The sequence below is a fragment of the Dryas octopetala genome, chromosome 4 (assembly GCF_963921425.1).
Source record: "Dryas octopetala chromosome 4, drDryOcto1.1, whole genome shotgun sequence".
Taxonomy (NCBI): domain Eukaryota; kingdom Viridiplantae; phylum Streptophyta; class Magnoliopsida; order Rosales; family Rosaceae; genus Dryas; species Dryas octopetala.
Window position 1 is genome coordinate 14,285,378 of NC_141369.1, and position 20,824 is coordinate 14,306,201.

The 20,824-nt window shown below is 37.2% G+C and overlaps 1 protein-coding gene and 1 pseudogene across 2 annotated transcripts; one reads left to right on the forward strand and one right to left on the reverse strand.

The window, feature by feature from the left end:
- Positions 1 to 322: 322 nt before the first annotated feature.
- LOC147287126 (boron transporter 4-like) lies at positions 323 to 5,551 on the reverse strand. 2 transcript variants are annotated; one of them, XM_086239175.1, is made up of 14 exons: positions 5,342 to 5,551; positions 4,637 to 4,742; positions 4,252 to 4,334; positions 3,850 to 4,042; positions 3,611 to 3,749; positions 3,356 to 3,521; positions 3,100 to 3,266; positions 2,795 to 2,968; positions 2,604 to 2,699; positions 2,404 to 2,520; positions 1,893 to 2,215; positions 1,279 to 1,534; positions 877 to 1,002; positions 323 to 706 (listed from the first exon to the last, which is right to left on the reverse strand). In XM_086239175.1, exons 2-14 carry the CDS (start codon positions 4,738 to 4,740, stop codon positions 677 to 679), a joined length of 1,974 nt encoding a protein of 657 aa, XP_086095301.1. In that variant the 5' UTR covers positions 4,741 to 4,742; positions 5,342 to 5,551; the 3' UTR covers positions 323 to 676. The 2 variants fall into 2 exon arrangements, with proteins under 2 accessions (XP_086095301.1, XP_086095302.1); XM_086239176.1 differs by having other exon boundaries at positions 5,282 to 5,551.
- A 9,509-nt stretch (positions 5,552 to 15,060) lies between these two features.
- On the forward strand, positions 15,061 to 17,972 carry LOC147287127 (putative disease resistance protein At5g63020 pseudogene; annotated as a pseudogene).
- The last annotated feature ends 2,852 nt before the right edge of the window (positions 17,973 to 20,824 follow it).

Here is a 20,824-nt window from a genome sequence, read left to right on the forward strand (position 1 = left end):
AGTATCAGTTTTCTAATTATACACTCATCTATTATTTATTATGAAATAATAACAGGGTTAGTTTTGTTCAAAAAGAAACAATAAATATTTTTCCAAGAAGGGGGAAAACAAAACTCAAGCTGGAGCAAGGGTTTCATTTTCCTCTCAATAAGGGCATTAGATTTTCTTAGGCCAGGAATTGATTTCTTCATATACTTACCAAACGTGGAAATAAAATTGATTTCTCATTCCCAGACCTCCAAAACTTGAATCAAACGGGCCCTTAAGGTATATTAGAGAAGAAATTGAGGCCAACTAATAAATTTTCATCATATATCTCCAATTGTGTTCTTTTTAACTCTTTGTTGCTCAATATCTAGCTTCTAACAAATTTTACTTGTACCCTAAATAATTTGTATTTCAAAAATCAAACTTGAGAAATAATCCCAAGTTCTAGTAAGCTGTTTTAACTATTGTACATGCTGAATTGGCTGAGATGATTACAACCATAACTAACCAGTCTAACCTGCAGTACTATGATCTCTTTTTCTCTTTCACTCTCACACATGCACAAGCACTAACATCTACAGTTGTTTGATTCAGCAGCCTCTTCCTACCCTATTACATCTATACTATTCAAATCTCATGTCTATATTATCATTCTATCTCATTTCTTTGGCCTCCATGGTAATCAAACTCATCTTTCACTCTCTTTGGGCAAAATTTTCTGCAAAAACACAAATAGGCAGCACATGATTAATACATACATGAAAAATTATAGTACCATGTTTTAAGATATATATAAGAACCATAACCCTGAAATTGCTCTTGGATCCATTGGGCATAGTCCTCAAACATATAAGAAAGAGGTTGAGAGAAAAGTTACTGATATTCTACCTGGCCACGTCTGTCTTCACTGAAGCTGGTTCTGACCTTCAGCTCCCCTCTGTGGGTTGTTAATTCGTCTAATATCTCAGCATCACCCATCTCCACTCCATCTTCTTCATTTGGAATTTCTGGTTCCTATTAAAGAGCAGTACATTTGTTCAGATTGAATGGGACAAAGTTAAGGTAAGGATGAAGGCAGAAGTGTTCCTCTCAAGGGCTTAAAATGAAGGACAAGTTGGGGATGACACATTCAAGGGTTGGATTTACTTCAGTGAATTATTAATTTTACAACTGTGTTACATCCAACCATTAAATGTATTATCCCTCATTTTTAGTCCAGTAGGTGAACACTTCTGAGGATGATGATATTGTCAAAGAGTAGTTGAGGGTAAGACAATGGATATTGCATACCCTCGGGATTCCGGTGACTTCCTCCCATTCAGCTGAGTCCAGCTCCTGCAAGTGATGTGCTTTAAAGAATTTGGGGAGGACATGCTGTCTTACGATTATGAGAAGGAAGAATAGCAAGGGGAACAAAATGCCGGCTACAGGGATCCATGTCACACCAAAGCAGAGTAGGAGGTATATAATCTGGAAGAGTGTAAATATGGCAATGCATTTGAGCGGCACTGACTCCACAAAGGAAGCATGACCCCCTTCTAAGACCCTGCCAACATGATTCCCAGGCGAATTAGTAAGATGATTGGGAACGAAAATTCACAAATAGTTGGCACAATGGAAATAGTAGTAACTTTTATAAGAGGGCTTTTGGAAATACTGAAACCCTCAGTGTGCTCATTTTGTTAAACCTGGGGGGGATTAGTGGGGAACTCATATATGTACATTCCACCCAATTTCATTCAATGACCCAATTCTCACTTTGGAAACTACCCTCAAAAAAGAAAATGAATTCTGTAACAAAATTTGCATGGTCTCAGGATGCATTGTAACAAAATTTTGACTAGACTGTGATCCAAAATGCTAATGGACCAGATGCTGCTTGCTTGAGAAGAAGATTTACTTACTTGTACCGTCGGCTAGGTGTGATGAAGAGAAGTAGCACCCTTTCCCAGAATTGGTTCCCGGGAAGACTGTCAATGGCCATGTATGCAAAGTATCCCCACAGAACTGAGGTTGGTATCTTCTTGATGGCTGGCATAGCAAATACTGATGCTGCTACAAGGAGTGACTGTAACAGATTGCTCACTCTTTGCTCATTAACTCGGACAGGCAGGTGAGCATCAATGTGCTTCTCAGGATCAAATGGATCCTTTGCATCCTTCCCTTTATTTCCACTTTTCATAACTGCCTCCTTCAAGTTTTGCAGCTCTTTAACTTCTGAAGTGTTCTGCATTGGAAACCATTCAAGAGTTGGGAACTACTTGCTGGCGAGAAAAACTTAATAAATTGGACTTGCCAACTAAAATTAGCAGATAACTCAAAATTCATGCATATATTGATAGATATAAATTTCTAATGTAATGTTAATATGTTGGAGATTTACAAGGAGAAAGATGTTCTAGTTGAGAAATTTACTTTAGTCAAGTTGTCCATCTCTATGAACACAGCTTGCATTTTTCCATAGATTTCAGTGTTGGTAGCATTCTGTTTTATGGATTCTTTAGCACTCTTCACCATTTTCCTCCGAATCAACTGCAAATGAAATAGATGAATTAAACAGGACTTAGCTGAATGACTATCAAGAAAGTGATAATTTTCATTCACATTGAACTCACCCGCCTCTTAAGAACAGCAAGGCTTTTAGTGTGCATTGGTGACTGTGGCAGGACCCCATTACAAGGAGGAAGCCCAATCAACCCAGAAAGCAACGTCTGGGACCATTTTTTTAATGAAATAGCATAAGTGTTAATTCTTGCTTGAATGTGACAGAAATAAACCTTAATCTTAATGTGGTTGTGATACATACCATAAACCCCAGAATCAAGATATCATAATGGTATGCAGAAGGTTTCTTTAAATTAAACTCCTTTTGTTGTGCCATCTGTGAAGCAACACTATGGTCGAAAAAGTAAAGTCCCGCTACCATCAAAGCAGGTATAAAGGCAGCAAAGATGAATGCAGTAGGAACCTTCCCCATATCCTGCAACAAAGAATGAAAAATAATACTTCAAATGCATAAGTCTTCTCTCATGAAACATCAGTCTGAATTACTACATGAAGTCTCAGGTAAACAAAGAGCTTAAACAACAAAACAGCAAAATATTAGTTTACCTTGACTACAGTCCAGTGGTGTAAAGATTCAGGGTCCCAAGCTAGAGGGCTATAGAGCCTTCTAGGGACTTTCGAGGGAACATTGCGTGGTACAATGAATGACAATGCAGTCCACAGTACTACCATTAAAGGAACCCCATAATCTGCAATGAAACTTCTGAACCACCCTGGAGAACATAGTAAATATCTTCAAATTCGACATTAAAAATTTATCCCAATAATAAGAACCAAGTCTCACATAATGTGCTTGACAAACCTGTTCCATAAAACCATGACCTTGCTTTTCTGCTCTTCAAAGCAGTATAGAGTAGGCCAAAAGTAAATATGATCCCCAGCAGTCCATTTGTGTAAGTCCACTGAAATTGATACGCCTCCAACTTTGGATCTTCACCTTCGGGAATTTTAAACTCACTCACAATACCCTTCCATTGAAATGTCAACCTTATGTCACTTTACATTCCCACAGCTGTATTAGATCCAAAAATGATCTGATTTTCTATATGAGATTTACCTTGATAGCCTCTTGAATGAACAAAACAGAAATTAACATGCCAAAAAGTTCGCCTGCAATCCTCGTAAATTTATTGATAATATTACAAGCATTGAATATTCCAAGAAGAATGAGCCAAAAAGCTGTCCAGACGCAAACCCTGTAAAATTAAGGCAATAAGGTCAAAATTTGTATGGCCTTGTTTTGCTTGAGAAACAGTATCTTAAAGTTCTGAAACTACAAAGATTGATTCCCATTACCATCCAACCCAAGCCAAGAACAGCTCGCGTCCCAAATCTTTCCTTCCTTTCGCAAAGTCGTACAAATAGACATACATAATGACAGTAGGTTCTGCAACTCCTAAAATCAAGAGAGGTTGCCCACCTAGAATAGAGTGTATTATACCAGCAATAGCAGTAGACGCCAAGGTTTCTACTGTGCTCAAGGCTCCATCTACACAAGAAAAAACTAAATGAGTTCAAACTCATCAAACATGTATATATGTGTGTGTTTATGCATGTGTCACTTTATCATACATAAATGATGAAGAATAGGAGCAACCAATGCATTATGCTCCTATTGAGACTTGTTTTTTCAGTGACTTGTATGCCTTAGGATTTATGATATGCTATCTGCACACCATATGAAGAAATGTTGACAACCTGTATCTCTGCTCAGTTGCTCTCCAAACGCTATAACAGGAAGAGCTGAAGCAAAGAAGATGTAGAAAGTTGGGGCCAAGATCCTAGCACAATGAAAGGCAGACTAAATTAAAATTTCAAAAGCAGAAAAGAGAGTGACATAAATCCAAAGCCTTTAATTCTAATCAGGGCTGGTCCTGGAGGGAGCCAAGTATGGCAACCACCTTGGCCCCCAGATGTTCAGTGCAACCAAATTTTTTAGGCCACTATATATTGTGTCAGGCCCAAGTAATGTAAAAAATCACATGAATGTACTTGGAGAGTCAATGACCCCATGTTTATGGTTCTTCGAACCCGAAACCTGGTCCTGATTCCACTTGTACCCAGTAAAAGACTTAGGAATTACCCGATTCCTGCATGAATACCTCCAATCCAGTCTTGCATATAGCATGCTGCTCTTCCTCGGACATCATTCGCAATACCACTGAATGGAGCTTTGAAGTTCTCCATTTCTGATAAAAAACAAAAAAATCCCAATATTATTTGAAAAGCAAGTTTAAATAGACTATTCTCTTTAAATATTCATTGGGTTGACGGACAAATCACAAACTTTGCTGGAAAAAAAACCCACAATCTTTGTCTGGTAAGTGAGAAAATAAAGGAAGGTAAAGATGAAAAAGGCCTATTTGTCTATTGTTCTGTTTTTTTCTTTGCTAATGGATAAAACAATTTCAAGCCTGCAAGCCTACAAGAACAAGATAGTTGTATTTGACTCAGTTCAATAGAGTTCTCTCTATATTCACTTTTTTTTTTCTCCCTTGCATTTTCCTTGCAACCAAACAGAGCATGAACAAGACAACTCTTCCCTTATCCTCACATTTATGAATCCAACACAAAAATCCCAGAAAACCCACGATTTCATTAGCCTCGAACAGTCAAAAACCCTACCAGAATGAGAAAAAAAGCACCCCATATCATAAATTTACAATCATGCAAATTGCAACAGAACTAAACAAAGAAACCAAAAAAAAAATGAAAGCCTCACACTTACACACACAACAATTAGTCTGGATTCTTAAAGAAGAAGGACAAAGGAACCCCAGAAATGTACCGGAGAAAATGGTCCGGCGAAAAGTTCACCGGCCGGAGAGAGATGAAATTAATGATCAGAAAATTGAGGAAGAGTGTCAGAGTGTGTGGGGGTATGCATGTGTCTGTTGAAGAAGCGTTGTTTTAGCGTTGTTGTTGTTTCACTTGGTTGGTTCGATTTTATAGTAAAAATGACTAATGGGAGAAGAGGCGAAGTCACACGTCTTCAAAAGGCCCGCCAGAGAGTACAATGCGGATTGTGGTGTTGTGGATTGTTCACCTCCATATCCAATTTTTGTTTTCTGCTTTCTACGCATTTTCAAAAACCAAAATCAAAATAGACAAAAGGGTTTCCACACACCACTGTGTATTAGCTGGGACAACAACATCCACGTAAATTCAACTCAGCCATTGCTTTTTACATCTGTAACTTGTATACACTTTTGTTTTATGCAAATGTTGTGATGAACAACAAGGAAATTAATGTCTCTAACAGTGTGATTAATTAGTTATTAATTAGTCATTGCCAATATACAAATCGGATTTCAGATTTGTTGCTGAGCATTACAATGCGAGTTACAATGTTTGACAGATAATATACGTCTATCATCATAACTGGAAAAATATATATATATATATATAAATAAAAATAATTCATACTATATATGTGTTAATCAACATTTCATATGGTCAATAGAATTTAGCCTCTTGCAACCTTTTTCTATAGACCTTAACCCATTGATTTTTTGCTTCATATTTTTTACCTAAAATTTAACCTAATGTCATTAGCACTAAAACAACCCTATGAGTAATTTGTTTATTACATAATCTACCACTAAAGCTAATATTAGAATATTAGGTAAGATGGGGATTTGGTTGTGAGTCCATTCAAATCCTTAATTAATTCAACTATTCCCGTTGATCATGTAGTGTACGGTGTACCTAAATTTTTGTAGTGCACCTACATTCGTAGTGTACCCACATTATTCTTAGCGTACCTACATTATTAATGCATGAGTTTTTTTCAATTTTGGTACATGAACTTTGACTCTTAATTTAATTAGATACCAATGTACCAAATTGTTATAAGTCCCAATTTCATATCTAAATTTTTATTTTGTTCTAATTTGGTATATAATGTAAATTTCGTCAATTAATACTAACAGTTTGTATATATCTTATAATCAAGGTCAATTTCATCCATTCATGAACTTGGGTTGGTAAGTGCCCCTAGCGTTGATGTTGTTTGTTAACATTATTTGACGGAAATCTTATTATATATCAAATTGAGACAAAATAAAAGTTCGAATATAAAATTGGAATAAATATTAGTTTTTTTTTTTTTTGTTGAAATAAGCATTGCACTAAAAGATCCCAAAAGATACTGACAATACAAAGCAAGAGCCAAGCAAAAAAAAACTCTAGACAAAGGAAGTGGATCAGGATAAATATGAGTTTAGATACATAATTGGATGATAGCCAAAGTTCTATGTACCAAAAAAAAGGAACTTTAATGCATCAAGGTTTAATCACATTAGCTGCTACATGTAGGTATATTAAGATTTATGATATCTTATTAATTATCATATGTACATTAATAAATATGTCATATATATGTATGTGCATTAAGATATCTATCATATGTAGGTGCATTAAGATATCTATCATATGTAGACCGCAGTGTATTAGCTGGGAAAAGAACATCCATGTAATTCAAGCTAGCCATTGTTTTTACATCTGTAACTTGTGTATGGTTTGGTTTTATGCAAATGCAGTGATGAGCAAAAAGGAAATTAATGTCTCTATCAGTGTGATTAATTAATGATTACCAATATACAAACCGGATTTTGGATATGTACGCTGAGTGTTACGATGTGGACTGTGGAGTAGCAAAATTGTTCTTCAGTTACAATATTAGACAAATGATGTGTCGAATATGGTACTCGAAAACAATTCAATTTTTTCAATGCGTAATTCAATTGTACTAGAAGTCTAGAACACAATCCTTGAAAAAAAAAAAAAAAAAAAAAAAAAAAAAAAAAAAAAAAAGGAATATTACAACTTAATTTGATTTAATGCACAATTTTTTCAAATTCAAACTTTTTAATGTTTGATGAATTTCATAACAACCTTACCATTTTGTTGAGAGTAGTTTGGTCACCTCATTTAATTAGATGTATGCTCATCTCCCGTTTCAAATTATAACATCTATTTAAAACATTAATCCTGAATTAACATATTGTATATTTAATTATTTTTTATTTCTTTTACACAAAACTCTCTCTCTCTCTCTCTCTCTCTCTCTCTCTCTCTCTTACATTCTCTCCTCTGCGTTCTCTCTCTCCCCGACTCACCTCTAGGGATGGCAAAAATCCCTGCAGGGACCCGAGTCGGGGGCGGGGCGGGTATGGTTTTGGCTCCCCCGATCCCGAACCCGCCTCTTTTACACCAAATATATATTATTAAAATTTTAATATTAAAAGTGTCATGCAGGGGAATCGAACTTGGCACCTCAAATTTTCTCTCGCAACTCCTTACCATCAGACCAACAAGTTCTTATCAGTTTACTCTTCCGATCCAATTTATATATTTATACACAATTTAGATAATAAAACCCTAAACCCTAAACCCTAAACTCTAAACCCTATACCATATATCCTAAACCCTATACTCTATACCCTAAACCCTATACCCTAAAAGCCTAAACCCCATTAAGCCTAAAACCTAAACTTATTATTCTAATCTAGATAATAAAACCCTAAACCCTATACCCTATACCCTAAACCTATACCCTATACCCTATATCCTAAACCCTATACCCTAAAAGCCTAAACCCCATAAAGCCTAAAGCCTAAACTTATTATTCCAATCTAGATAATAAAACCCTAAACCCTATACCCTATACCCTATATCCTAAACCCTATACCCTAAAAGCCTAAACCCCCTAAACCCTAAACCCTAAACTAATTAATCCTAAACCCTATATTTATACACAATTTAGATAATAAAATTAATAATACCTAAACCCTAAATTTACCCTAAAGGCATAAACCCCATAAACCCTAAACTTATTCTTCCAATTTATATATTTATACACAATTTAGATAATAAAATTAATAACCTAAACCCTAAACCCTAAGCTTTATATAAATGAAAAAATAGATATTTGTTAAATTATTTTTTAAGTAAATTAACAAATATATATGTTTAGGGTATTAATATGTATTTTTGTTAAATGTATTAACATATATAAATGTATGTTTGTTAAATTATATATTTATATATATGTTTTAAAACCCCAAACTTCCAAACCCCAATACACCAAACCCTAAACACAAAAAAACAAAAACCATTGTGATCTAATCTTTTACTCTCACTCTCACTCTCTAACTCTCCATCTCTCTCAGTCACTGGGTCTCTCTCGCAGTCGCACCGCCTCTCGCCAAGTCGCCAGTCGCCAGATCCTGTCTTGCCGCCTTCTCGCCAAGTCGCCAGTTGCCACCATCTCGCCAGTCTCCACCATCGCGCCGCTCTTGAAGATTTCGCCAGTCGTCCCTCTGTCTCGCACTCTCTGTCTTGCCCTCTCGCCACCATCTCTGTCTCGCCGCTCTCTCGCCACCATCTCGCCCCTCTGTCTCGCAACCCCGAGTCTCGCCAGTCGCCTCTCTGTCTCGCCCTCTCGCCGTCGCCGTTCGCCGTCCTCTCTCTGTGATCTCCTTCTCTGGTCGCCGTCGCCGTTTGCCACTCGCCATCCTCTCTCTGTGATTTCTCTTTTCTCCCTCGCCGTCACCGTTCTCCCTCGCTGTCTCTGTCTGTCTCTTTCTATTTGTTTCATCTGCTTGGAGTTTTAGTTTCTTATTACTTCGTGTATTTTGGTTGCAATACAATGAAATCCTTTGCAAAGGAGCTTCAAAGACACTGTATGAATTCAAGCTCTTATATTTCTTCAAATTTTCAAGCAAACCCAGTTCAGATTTCTCAAAGTTTTGAACTAGTTCTGTCTTGGGTCTTCCTGATTTGCAAATGGGTATTTGATAGATTGGTTATTTATTGAGTGTTTTTGTGTGTTCAATTGGCGCAGTTACAGAGCATTCGATGAGAATGAAGGGATTGAAGTTTATTGGTTCATCATCCAAATTGGGGTTTGTAAGGTTTGTTGCCAAAAAAAAAAAAGGCAAAGGTGGGGGATTCGGGGCGGGTTCGGGAAAGCCACTCCTCGGCGGGGTCGGGGACGGGGAATCCCCGTTTACATAGTCGGGGATTAGGGGCGGATTCGGGGATTCAAAAAATTTCGGGGGCGGAGGATGGGGGTGGCACCCCCGGCCCCGCCCCGCCCTGCCCCGCCCCGTTGCCATCCCTACTCACCTCTCTCATGTCTCTCGATCTCCCCTACCGTCGCCACCCCCCAAAACCCAGCCCCTCTCATCTCTCTGCATTTCTCTCTCTGCCTCCAGCAACCACCGCCCCAAGCCAATATCCCCAAAATTCCACCCCCAGTCTCCTCCCACCGAAACCCCCCAAACTGATATCAGCCAAGAGTTTAATTAGTCCTAACTCCTAACTGAAATTAGGAGTTTAATTAGTCCAAACACAGCTTTGTAAACAGAACCAAGAGATCCTTCGTCGAGAAAGTTTTCTTGACTAAAGCTGTTTGTAGCTGATCAAAGCTCTGCCACAGTGTAAAGTTTTTCTCTCACTGGGAATCTGTGTTTATTAGAGAAACTTTTTCTTCTAGAATTTTTCCTGCTATGGTAAACATGAGATGATGGTCGCCTTGGAAGTAGAATGGGTGACCTGGAAAGCCAATGTTTGCGGGCTTTCTTCTGTAGTAGAAGAACCATCTATAACCAGGTAAAAGGGAGCAAATAAGAAAATTAACAGAGAAATAAAAGTAAAAAGGCATTAAGAAGCTATGCAGCACAAGAACTGGGATTTTGGGGATATTGGCTGGGGGCGGTGGTTGCTGGAGGTAGAGAGAGAAATGCAGAGAGGTGAGAGAGATGCGAGGGGCTGGGTTTTGGGGGTTGGCGGCAGGGGAGATCGAGATAGATGAAAAAGGTGAGGCGAGAAGAGAGAGATGAGTCGGAGAGAGAGAGAGAGAGAGAGAGAGAGAGAGAGAGAGAGAGAGAGAGAGAGAGAGAGAGAGAGAGAGAGTAAGTCTTCTCTATTTTTTTTTTTGTCAAATAAGAAACTGAAGTCTTCAATGGGGCATCTCTGAGAGAGAGAGGAGTAAGAATGTGAGATAGAGAGTTTTGTGTAAAAAAAAAATATATATACAATATGTTAATTTAGAGTTATTTTTTTAAATAGATGTCCTGATTTGAGAGGGGATGTGAGCATACATTCTAATTAAAGGAGGTGAACAAAACTGCTCTCCCATTCTGTCTATATGACCCAGACATTAAATGTTAACGTGGTGAAAGTGAAACCCATTTTTTTACGACATGGTAAAATTAGGGCCCCCTTTTTGCTTGGGACACATTTTAATTGAATTACTTTGATATTTAACATTTTTTAAGAATTAGATTCTTTTTTTTTTTTTTTTACACTAGAATTAGATTCTTTTTATCTGTATAGCTTCCATGCAAGTAAAAAGATTGTCCCTAAGCATGCCATGTCATGGGTCCCACCTTTTCCACCTCATACCTAATAGTCAGACAAACGTAGTGGCTACATTGTTATGAAATTGAAAGAATATGGATCATCTTGTGAATCGAGTAAAAATTGAAGGTGCGAGTTGTAATTGGCTAATAAACTTTATAGTTTTTAGGGGAATTCAATGCGTCTTCTCCTTTGTGTCTTTTTTTCTTCTTCCTATTAATTTTATAGTGTAATCTCATGAACATAATTGTTTATTTTCTAGATAATTCTTTTAAAAAGTCAAATTAAAAATTAATTAGTAATCTAATTGCTATCAAATAAATAGAAGTAAATTAATCTAAATTCCATTTTACAACTTTTAATGATAAAAAAAAAAATTCCTAAAAAATTAGAACGATGAATATGTCCACTTTGTATAAATAAAGCTCATGTTATGTTTTATTTCGTATTTTTTGCGCCAAGCGCTTGGTGGATTTTTTTTCTTTTAAAAAAAATGGGCAAATTGCCACTATCACACAGTGTCAATTTATATGGTGTTTTTGTAATTTAAATAGTTACTATCACACAGTGGCAATTTGCCAAACGCTCGGTGGGTTGTTGCGAATGCTTGGTGAAGGTGAGCGTTCGGCTCATTAAAGTGGATTGGCCTGTCACAATATTTTTGTAAGTGGCCGGCCTATCAGAGAATTTTTTGTTTTGAACTTAAAAAAAAAAAAAACACAATAAATAGATAATTTTGATAACAATAAAATTCACTGTTTATTCAATTGCAAATATGATCTTTAAAGAATGATCTAGAAAATTAATAAATGATTCTAATGATAAGAATATATTATAGAATAAACAAAAAAAAGATAAGGTACAAAGGTAAAGGCACATCAAATTCCTCCAATTCTTATGTGTTGACCCCCTAAAATCACTCATGCTATGTGTTAGCAACATTTGCTATTTGGCACACCATTTTTCCTCTCGTTACACATCCATTACTTCTACACACTCTATACGTACCACTTTTTTATTTTTTAAATTTCTCTCTACACACTCTCAATTTTACCACATAACCTCACCTACATAAAGAAAAAAAAAAAAAAAAACACCTAACAACCACCAAACCCAACCCACCCCCTGCACACAGCCACCCACTAGCTGGAGGTGGCTGGATTCGTCACCGGAGATGCCAGCTCATCTCTTCCTCCCATTTTCTCTTTCTCTTTCCTTCTTTCTCCTCTCTCCATTTCTGGAGGCGACCACCTATTCTCTCACCATTGTCGACGTCTACCGATCTGGAGGTCAGCAAGATTGCCGACCTCTGCAGCAGAACGGAGAGAGGGAGAGAAACATATGAGAGAAGAGCAAAGGCAGAGAAGAGAGAGAGAGAGAGAGAGAGGGAAGGGAGGCTGGCAAGGTCGCCAGCAACAGCGGTGGGGCATGGTGGGGTCGAGTCAGAGGTGGGAAAGGACATGAAGAGAGAGAGTGGCTAAGGCAGAAATGAAGAAAGGGAAAGAAAGAAAAAGAGGGAAGGAGAGAGGAGAGAGAAATAGATGAAGGTGGCGGGCTGGCCGGCCAAAGGGGTTGCCGACGGTGTCTGGGTGGGGCGGGGACAGTGGCCAGTGAGGTTGAGCAGTGGCCGGTGGGACTAAGGCCGACGGCTAGGAGCCTAGGAGGTGGGCTGGGTTTGAGTTTTTTATTAAAATAAAATTTATTTTTTATGATAATTTTGTATTGGGTGAGTTTTGTCATTAGAAAATTAGAATTAAATACCAAATATCAATAGTTTTTTAGTAAAGCAGCAATACACTAATTTTTTTTAGTTTAGGTACTAATCTAGAGTAAAACATTTTGGATTAGGTCACAAATCAGTTTGTTATACAGTTGTGACTGTCGAACAGTTACAGTTGTAATTGTCGAACAGTCACAGTTGTGACTATTTAAAATTTATAAAAAATCAAAATTTTTAAGGGTTTCATAATTTTGATTTAGGTTTGGGGAATGAAGTCCTATAACCAAAAGACTAAACATTAAAGTTTAAGCCTTGCAAATATTGAAAAAACAACAAATCAATAAAAAAGTTATGATTGTTAGACAGTCACAGTTCGATATAACCATGTTTTTTAAAGTTGGTACCTAAACTAAAATTTAGTACCTAAAGTGAAATGACATAAATGTTTTAGTAGTTGAAATGAAAAAATATTATAATTTGGTACCTAAAGTTAATAGACCTTTTTGTCATTTACTAAAATAGGCAAAGGGTGTTTGTAATAAGAGAAAGTGAGGTGTACAAATAACAGCTTTATTTATATTTGTTAACCTCCTAGTCCTAGTCTGACTAGATTTTAGTACGTTTTGTTTTTTTAAGAGATGAAATCTCTATTTTAGCCCCCTTAGAAGTAATAAATTACTTTTTTTCTTGCCATTAATAAAGTACTTTGTTCACTAGGAATCCGTGCATGCATAACCCACCAGCTGGGAATGCATCTCCACATGTGTCTGATGATGTTGACTTCAACAATGCTAATACAAATTTTAACCGGTATTAAATAATTTATTATCTTTTTCTTTGATAATTACATTTACAGCACATTATGTAATAATACACTATGTTATTAATAACAAACAAGGTGCGGCGACATTCTATATTTGCCTCTAAATTGCATGGCTGGCAGGTACCATCTTTTGTGGATTTACTTGAGTTGGTTTATGATTTTGCAACTTCGGATGAGAGCAGTTTTGAGATTTTGTCTATTTCATATGTACCACGTGCTTGTAACTCCGTTGCCCATACATAAATATATATATATATTATTTTAAGCATATTATTTTAATCAATTGTGAACCAATTGAGAGAGAAGTCATATTTTAAGCATATATTATTTTAAGCATATTTTAAGCATATATTATTGGGTCTTTAAATTAAATTGGATTGGGTGAGCCATGATCCCCACCACCCACTAACTCTTGGCTTTTACATCAATCAAAGCCTAGGTTTGTTCTTTTAGACCAAAAAATAAAAATCAATCAAAGCCGGGACAAGTCTTCGGGTGAGCCCCACCACCCACCAGCTCCTCACTCCACAGTGCACCAAGGAGAATCCAAGGAGGGCCAATATTACCTCTCTCTCTCTCTCTCTCTCTCTCTCTCTCTCTCTCTCTCTCTCTCTCTCTCTCTCTCTCTCTCTCTCTCCTGTATGTGTGTGCTTGCCTTGCCTAGCTACCCATAAAAATTAAAATTGAGTTTGTATATATTTTTAGATCAGGAATAGGTCTAATAATGCAACTCCAAAACAATTCAAAAGATAAAAATATTATGCAAATACGACTAGTATATGAAAATGACAAAACAATATAATACGTATGATTAATAATTAGATAGGTCTTAAACTGTGATTAAAGCTTCAGCTTAACAAGGAGGAATGGTTACTTATATAGGATAAGGAGCCCAAGCAATTTTCTTCTCAATTACCACCTTTCCAAAAGTCAATTACAATTAAATCAATTTGTATAAAGGATCTTCTTTTCCGATTATTGGGGAAACATATTATTATGATATAGCATTATTGTTTAGCATTTAAAAGTGTTATGCTCCTGTTCATGCTGTCCATTGTAACAAAATGTTCTAAACAAAATTGTATAATACTATATCTTTTGTTTTAGTGGTAGGCTAGCAGAGTAGCAGAAGAAGCTGAGGAGCTTCTAGCTACTTGCTGCCAAATCTTGATGTGTGACATGTGTCTCTACATTAAGAGTTTTCTTCATTTATTTTTTCTAACTAAATTTTGATCAAATACACAGGGGTTTGAAACCCGGTGATTTTAAAGCCTACTTCTCATTGTTGAAACAGAGCTTAACCTTGAGCAGTGGAGGGCCTAAATTCAATTATGTCATGGATTACAAGATTCGTAGTTTTCTATATTCTAAGATCCTTTTAAAAGATTAGTATTTTGTGGATGCAAATGAGTCTTTATTTGTAACCACATTACTCCATTAAGGATGACACACTTAACAAGTTGTGGCGGTCATGACAATGAAACCTCCACCATACTTATTGTACCACAACTGATGGGACCCACACCAGCTCCATTACAGGCTTTAAATTAAAGTCAGATCAATCCTATATGCGTGTGTGCTTGCCTTGCCTAGCTACTCTATCTCAAAAATATTTACAAATCTTTTTGTTCTTTCGATCCATCTGCAAGCAATGGGCAACATCTTCTCAGTCTCATTTTCAGGCGATGCCATTGTTTCTGGCTGCTGGGATTCCATTATTGGAAAACAGCGATATGTCCGTAAGCTCCAAGAAAACCATGAAGCTCTGCAAACTTCTCTGCGAGAATTAACAGCTATAAAGAATGGTGTGAAGCGAAGGGTTGAGGTCGAGGAGCAGCAGCCATTCATGAAGCGGTCAGAGCATGTGCAGTGGTGGATTTCAAGGGTGGAAACTATGGAGGCTGAAGCCAACCAAGTTGTAAACCAGGGCAACCAAGAAATTGAGAAACTCTGTTGTGGAGGTTACTGTTCCAACAACTACATGTCCAGCTACAAGTATGGAAAACACGTGGCCAATAAGTTGCTGCAAGTCGCTGAATTAATTAAGAAGGGCAAGGAAGATTTTGCAGAGGTCACAGAAAGAGTAGCTGCACCTGTAGTCAATCAAGTAGCTGTTGAGCCTCCTGTGGGCATGGAATCCATGCTTGAGAAGGTTTGGAGACTCATTGAAGATGATCAAGTGGGAAAAATTGGCTTACATGGAATGGGAGGGGTGGGCAAGACCGCTCTCCTAACCCAAATCAAAAACAAGTTGGCCCAAACTCCTCATGATTTTAAGATTGTGATCTGGATAGTGGTCTCAAAGGACCTGCAATATGAAGGTATTCAGGATAATATTGGTGAAAAGATTGGGTTTGAGGATGACGCATGGAAGCAAAAAAAGCAGGATGAAAAGGCTGAAGACATCTGCAAGATCTTGAGTGAAAAGAAGTTTTTGTTATTTTTGGATGACATATGGGAGCCGGTTGAAATTACCAAACTAGGGGTTCCTTTTCCTGGTGAAGGAAACAAGTCCAAGGTAATCTTCACAACTCGATTAGAAGAAGTATGTGCTAGTATGAGGGCTCATAAGATTGTAGTGGATCCTTTGCGATGGGACAAAGCATGGGAATTGTTTCAAAAGAATGTTGGCACAGAAACACTTCTTCTTCATCCAGAAATCCTCAAACTTGCTGAAATAGTGGCAAAAAAGTGTGACGGTTTGCCACTTGCACTAATTACAATGGGTAAGGCCATGGCTAGCAAGAAGACCCCTGAAGAATGGAATTATGCAATTGATGTTTTGAAGAATTCTGTCTGGAAGTTTACAGGTATGGAAAAGGTGCTGCACCTATTAGAGTATAGTTATAATAATCTACCAAGCGAGAAAGTTAAATCCTGCTTCTTATACTGTGCTTTATTTCCAGAAGATTTTCCCATAGATAAAGTTGAATTGTTATGTTGTTGGATGTGTGAGGGAATACTTGAGAATTATGGTCATGTAGACAAAGCGAAATATGAGAGTTATGATATCATAGGCACTCTTCTCAATGCATGTTTGTTGGAACCCTATGATGAAAGTGGGGTAAAAATGCATGATGTGGTTCGCGAGATGGCATTGTGGTTGTCTCGCAAGAATTTCCTTGTGAAATCAGGTGCCAATTTGAGTGAAGCACCGAATGTTGAAGAATGGAAAGGCGTAGAAAGGGTGTCATTAATGAACAATCATATTGAAAATTTAGTTGAAAGACCAGAATCCCCCAATTTGCTGACCTTGCTTCTTCAACAAAATAAATTGAAGAAGATTGGCGAAACCTTCTTTGATTCTATGCGTTCTCTTCAAGTTATGGATTTGTCTTACAATTGGCAATTAACCCAACTACCATCCGGAGTTTCAAAACTTGCTTTTTTACAACATTTGAATTTGTCAGGAACTGGTTTAAGAGAGTTGCCGATGGAGTTAAAGGCCTTGGTAAGGCTAAAATACTTGAACTTGCAGCATACAAAGAAGCTTGAATTTGTTCCACCGCATATAATATCAAGTTTTTCCATGCTAAAAGTTTTGAGAATGCGGAATTGTGGTGATGATGACAAATGTCCTTTTGACAGTGAAAAAGCAATGTTGGATGAATTGCAATGTTTGAAACACCTAGAGGTCTTGACTTTGACCATAAGGAGTACCTCTTGTTTCCAACAGTTATTTAGCTACAAGAACTTAGTGACCTGCACTCGAGCGCTCAACCTCCAACTTTCCGACAAAACGAGGTTTCTTGATATATCATCATCTCTGGCCAATATGAAACATCTTGATTACCTTCGAATTGGAAAGTGTACTGATTTGGAAGAATTGAAGGTTAATTGGGAAGCACGAGGTCCTAATGATCCTCGCGAATCGATGACGATAAACCAAAGTTGCTTCGTTGGCCTTCAAACAGTATCTGTATTTAAATGCCCAAAAATGAAGGATCTGACGTGGCTCATTTTTGCTCCAAATCTCATTTGTTTAATTGTACGGAAATGCTCTGAAATGGAAAAAATAATGAATTTGGAAAGATTGGGTGGAGTGGCAAATGAGGTAAAAGAATTGAACCCATTTGCAAAACTTATAAGATTGAAGTTGATCGGTCTACCAAAGTTGCAGAGCATATATGAAGGTGCCTTACCCTTTCCAGATCTGAAGGAAGTCTACATACGCGATTGTCGAGCACTGAAGAAGTTGCCACTGGACTCAAGGAGTGCCCAAGGATGCAATCTCATCATCGAAGGACAGGAATGGTGGTGGAATGGGTTAGAGTGGGACGACCAAGATGCTCCAAATGTTTTCCTTCCCACCTTCAAACCTCTTCGCAAGTAATTTTTTAATTATTCTTTTTTTATGGAAAAAACGACGTTGATGTTATTGAACTCAACCAACTCTCTATCCCTATTGGATCCGGATCCCTCATATAGGGTGTGTGTAGTGTGTAGATTCTATGATAGGACCCAATAAATATTTGTAGATCGATTAAATAACACTCTTTCACTATGAGTTTTTTTCTTCGCTGGCGTTTCCTTTGATAGAGTTAGAGCATTTAACCCAAAACTAATTGGCAATGGGTGGAGAGGCCCAAGACTTATAAGCACATATACTAAACTCTAGTTTTCCGATGTGTAACATTGCTCCACATTACTCTCAACACGCCCCCGCACGTGTGACGAGGTTTTTGAGCCTTACACGTGAACAAATTGTATTGGGTGACGTGGGAGCATATGTGGCCGTTGGGCCTTACACGTTGATAACCAAACTCTGATACCATGATAGAATTAGAGCATCCAACCCAAAACCAATTGGCAATGGGTGGAGAGGCCCAAGACTTTTAAGCACATATACTAAACTCTAGTTTTCCGATGTGTAACATTGCTCCACATTACTCTCAACACGCCTCCGCACGTGTGACGAGGTTTTTGAGCCTTACACGTGAACAAATTGTATTGGGTGACGTGGGAGCATATGTGGCCGTTGGGCCTTACACGTTGATAACCAAGCTCTGATACCATGATAGAATTAGAGCATCCAACCCAAAACCAATTGGCAATGGGTGGAGAGGCCCAAGACTTATAAGCACATATATTAAACTCTAGTTTTCCGATGTGTGACATTGCTCCACATTACTCTCAACACGCCCCCACACGTGTGACGAGGTTTTTGAGCCTTACACGTGAACAAATTGTATTGGGTGACGTGGGAGCATATGTGGCCGTTAGGCCTTACACGCGGATAACCAAGCTCTGATACCATGATAGAATTAGAGCATCCAATCCAAAACCAATTGGCAATGGGTGGAGAGGCCCAAGACTTATAAGCACATATACTAAACTCTAGTTTTCCGATATGTGACATTGCTCCACATTACTCTCAACACGCTCCCGCACGTGTGGCGAGGTTTTTGAGCCTTACACGTGAACAAATTGTATTGGGTGACGTGGGAGCATGTGTGGCCGTTGGGCCTTACACACGGATAACCAAACTCTAATACCATGATAGAATTAGAGCATCCAACCTAAAACCAATTGACAATGGGTGAAGAGGCCCAAGACTTATAAGCACATATACTAAACTCTAGTTTTCCGATGTGTGACATTACTCCACATTACTCTCAACACCCTTTTAATCAAGCAAACAAACTTGTCATTAAAATTGCATTGCATTGGTCCAATGATTAAATAAGATATTAACATTTGTATTAACATATTATCATTTGATAAGCACATTTTAATAAATAAATTTAGTGACTCTAACATTATTATTTGAGTTATATCTTTTATTATTGGTGTTGCTATTCGGTGGTGAATATATAATACAACATTTGAAGAAGCATTCAGTTGAGTTATTTAAGAAATTTTAAGGTTTAAATTATGACAAATGGCCAATTCCTTATTTTATAATCCAAAAGACATTTCACCTACAAGTTTATCTTTTTTTTTTAATAACAATTGCGTGAGATCCACGCACACTAATGAAATGCATCTTTTTCTTTTAAGTTGGGCACAATGTCCCGACTCCCGAGCATGCATACCAAAGAAGTTTAGAGTTAGACACAACCCGGCCTAAGTCAAGGTTAGGAAAATTGTACAACATTTAGAAGACATATATGACTATTGACCTTGAGCAAGCTTAATATTGTTAGCACTTAGCAGTTAGTGTAAATGCAAATTGAACCAGTTCATTTACACATAACCTTTGCCAAAAGTCACTAGATAATTATAGCCAGTAACCCTTCTAAAATTAATTGAACACATAAATTACATAATAAAAATAGTTGGGTCATGACATTCTGTAAACATATCACCCTACCTATAATCAATTAAGGGACATGGCCTTTTCGTCTGTTACAAAGAAGGTGATAATATGTTCCCAATAGTCAACATTCACCTATTGCCCTATGGTTTTGATCAGAAGACAACTCAAGAGAAATTCAAAAGCCAATTCAAGTTTTACTTATGAAAACATATATTACCAGCAGAGGTAACTTCAACCAAAAGCCACATATATAATTTAATAAAAATTTAAGGCTTTTTTACATTTTACTCACCTGAACTTTGAGTTCAATCTCATTTCATCACTTAAAAAAAAAATTGTGTCAATTTATCACCTGAATTAAAAATTTGTTGCAATGTACCACCTCTGGCTAATTTTATCTATACTTTTGTTTTAAAAAAAAGTGTTTTTGTCTTTTTCAAGTTCCTATTGTTAGAAAAAAATCGTTTTTTAACATTTTACTTGCTTTGACACAATAAAAAATTGACTTAAAAAAACTAAAACATCTTTATTTTTTAAAAAAATTTAGGCAAAATGAGACAGAAATGAAACATTACAATAAATTTTTAATTTAGGTGACAAATTGACACAATTTTTTTTTTTGTGGTGAAGTAAAATTGAGTTCAAAGTTCAGAGTGGGTAAAGCATAATAAAGCAAAATTTTGAAGTAAAATATTTCTCCGTAAAAGCTTATGCAGCAACTCATGAGCTAAGGGATATTACAGACCCTATAAATAATTGTGTAACTGTGTAATACCTCAGAATGACAACATTGAGTTTCAAATTAAAGTACTGAGATAGGAGCTATGGATGGAATGGGGGTGACAAGAGTTTTTGTGATAATGGTGGTGTCTATTGTGTTTTTGGCATTAACAATTGTGAAAGCTGAAGCTGATGGAGATGGAATAAGTAGTGCCCCTGCTCCATCTCCTTCTCAGCAGCCTTTGAGTCCTATAAACGCGAAAGTTTATGCTTGTGGTGAACGATGCGTTGGACAATGCAAGAAGGAAGCATCAAAGTACCCAGTCTACACAAAATGCACTACTACATGTATGGAACCCTGCATTAGAACTCTTGTGGATGC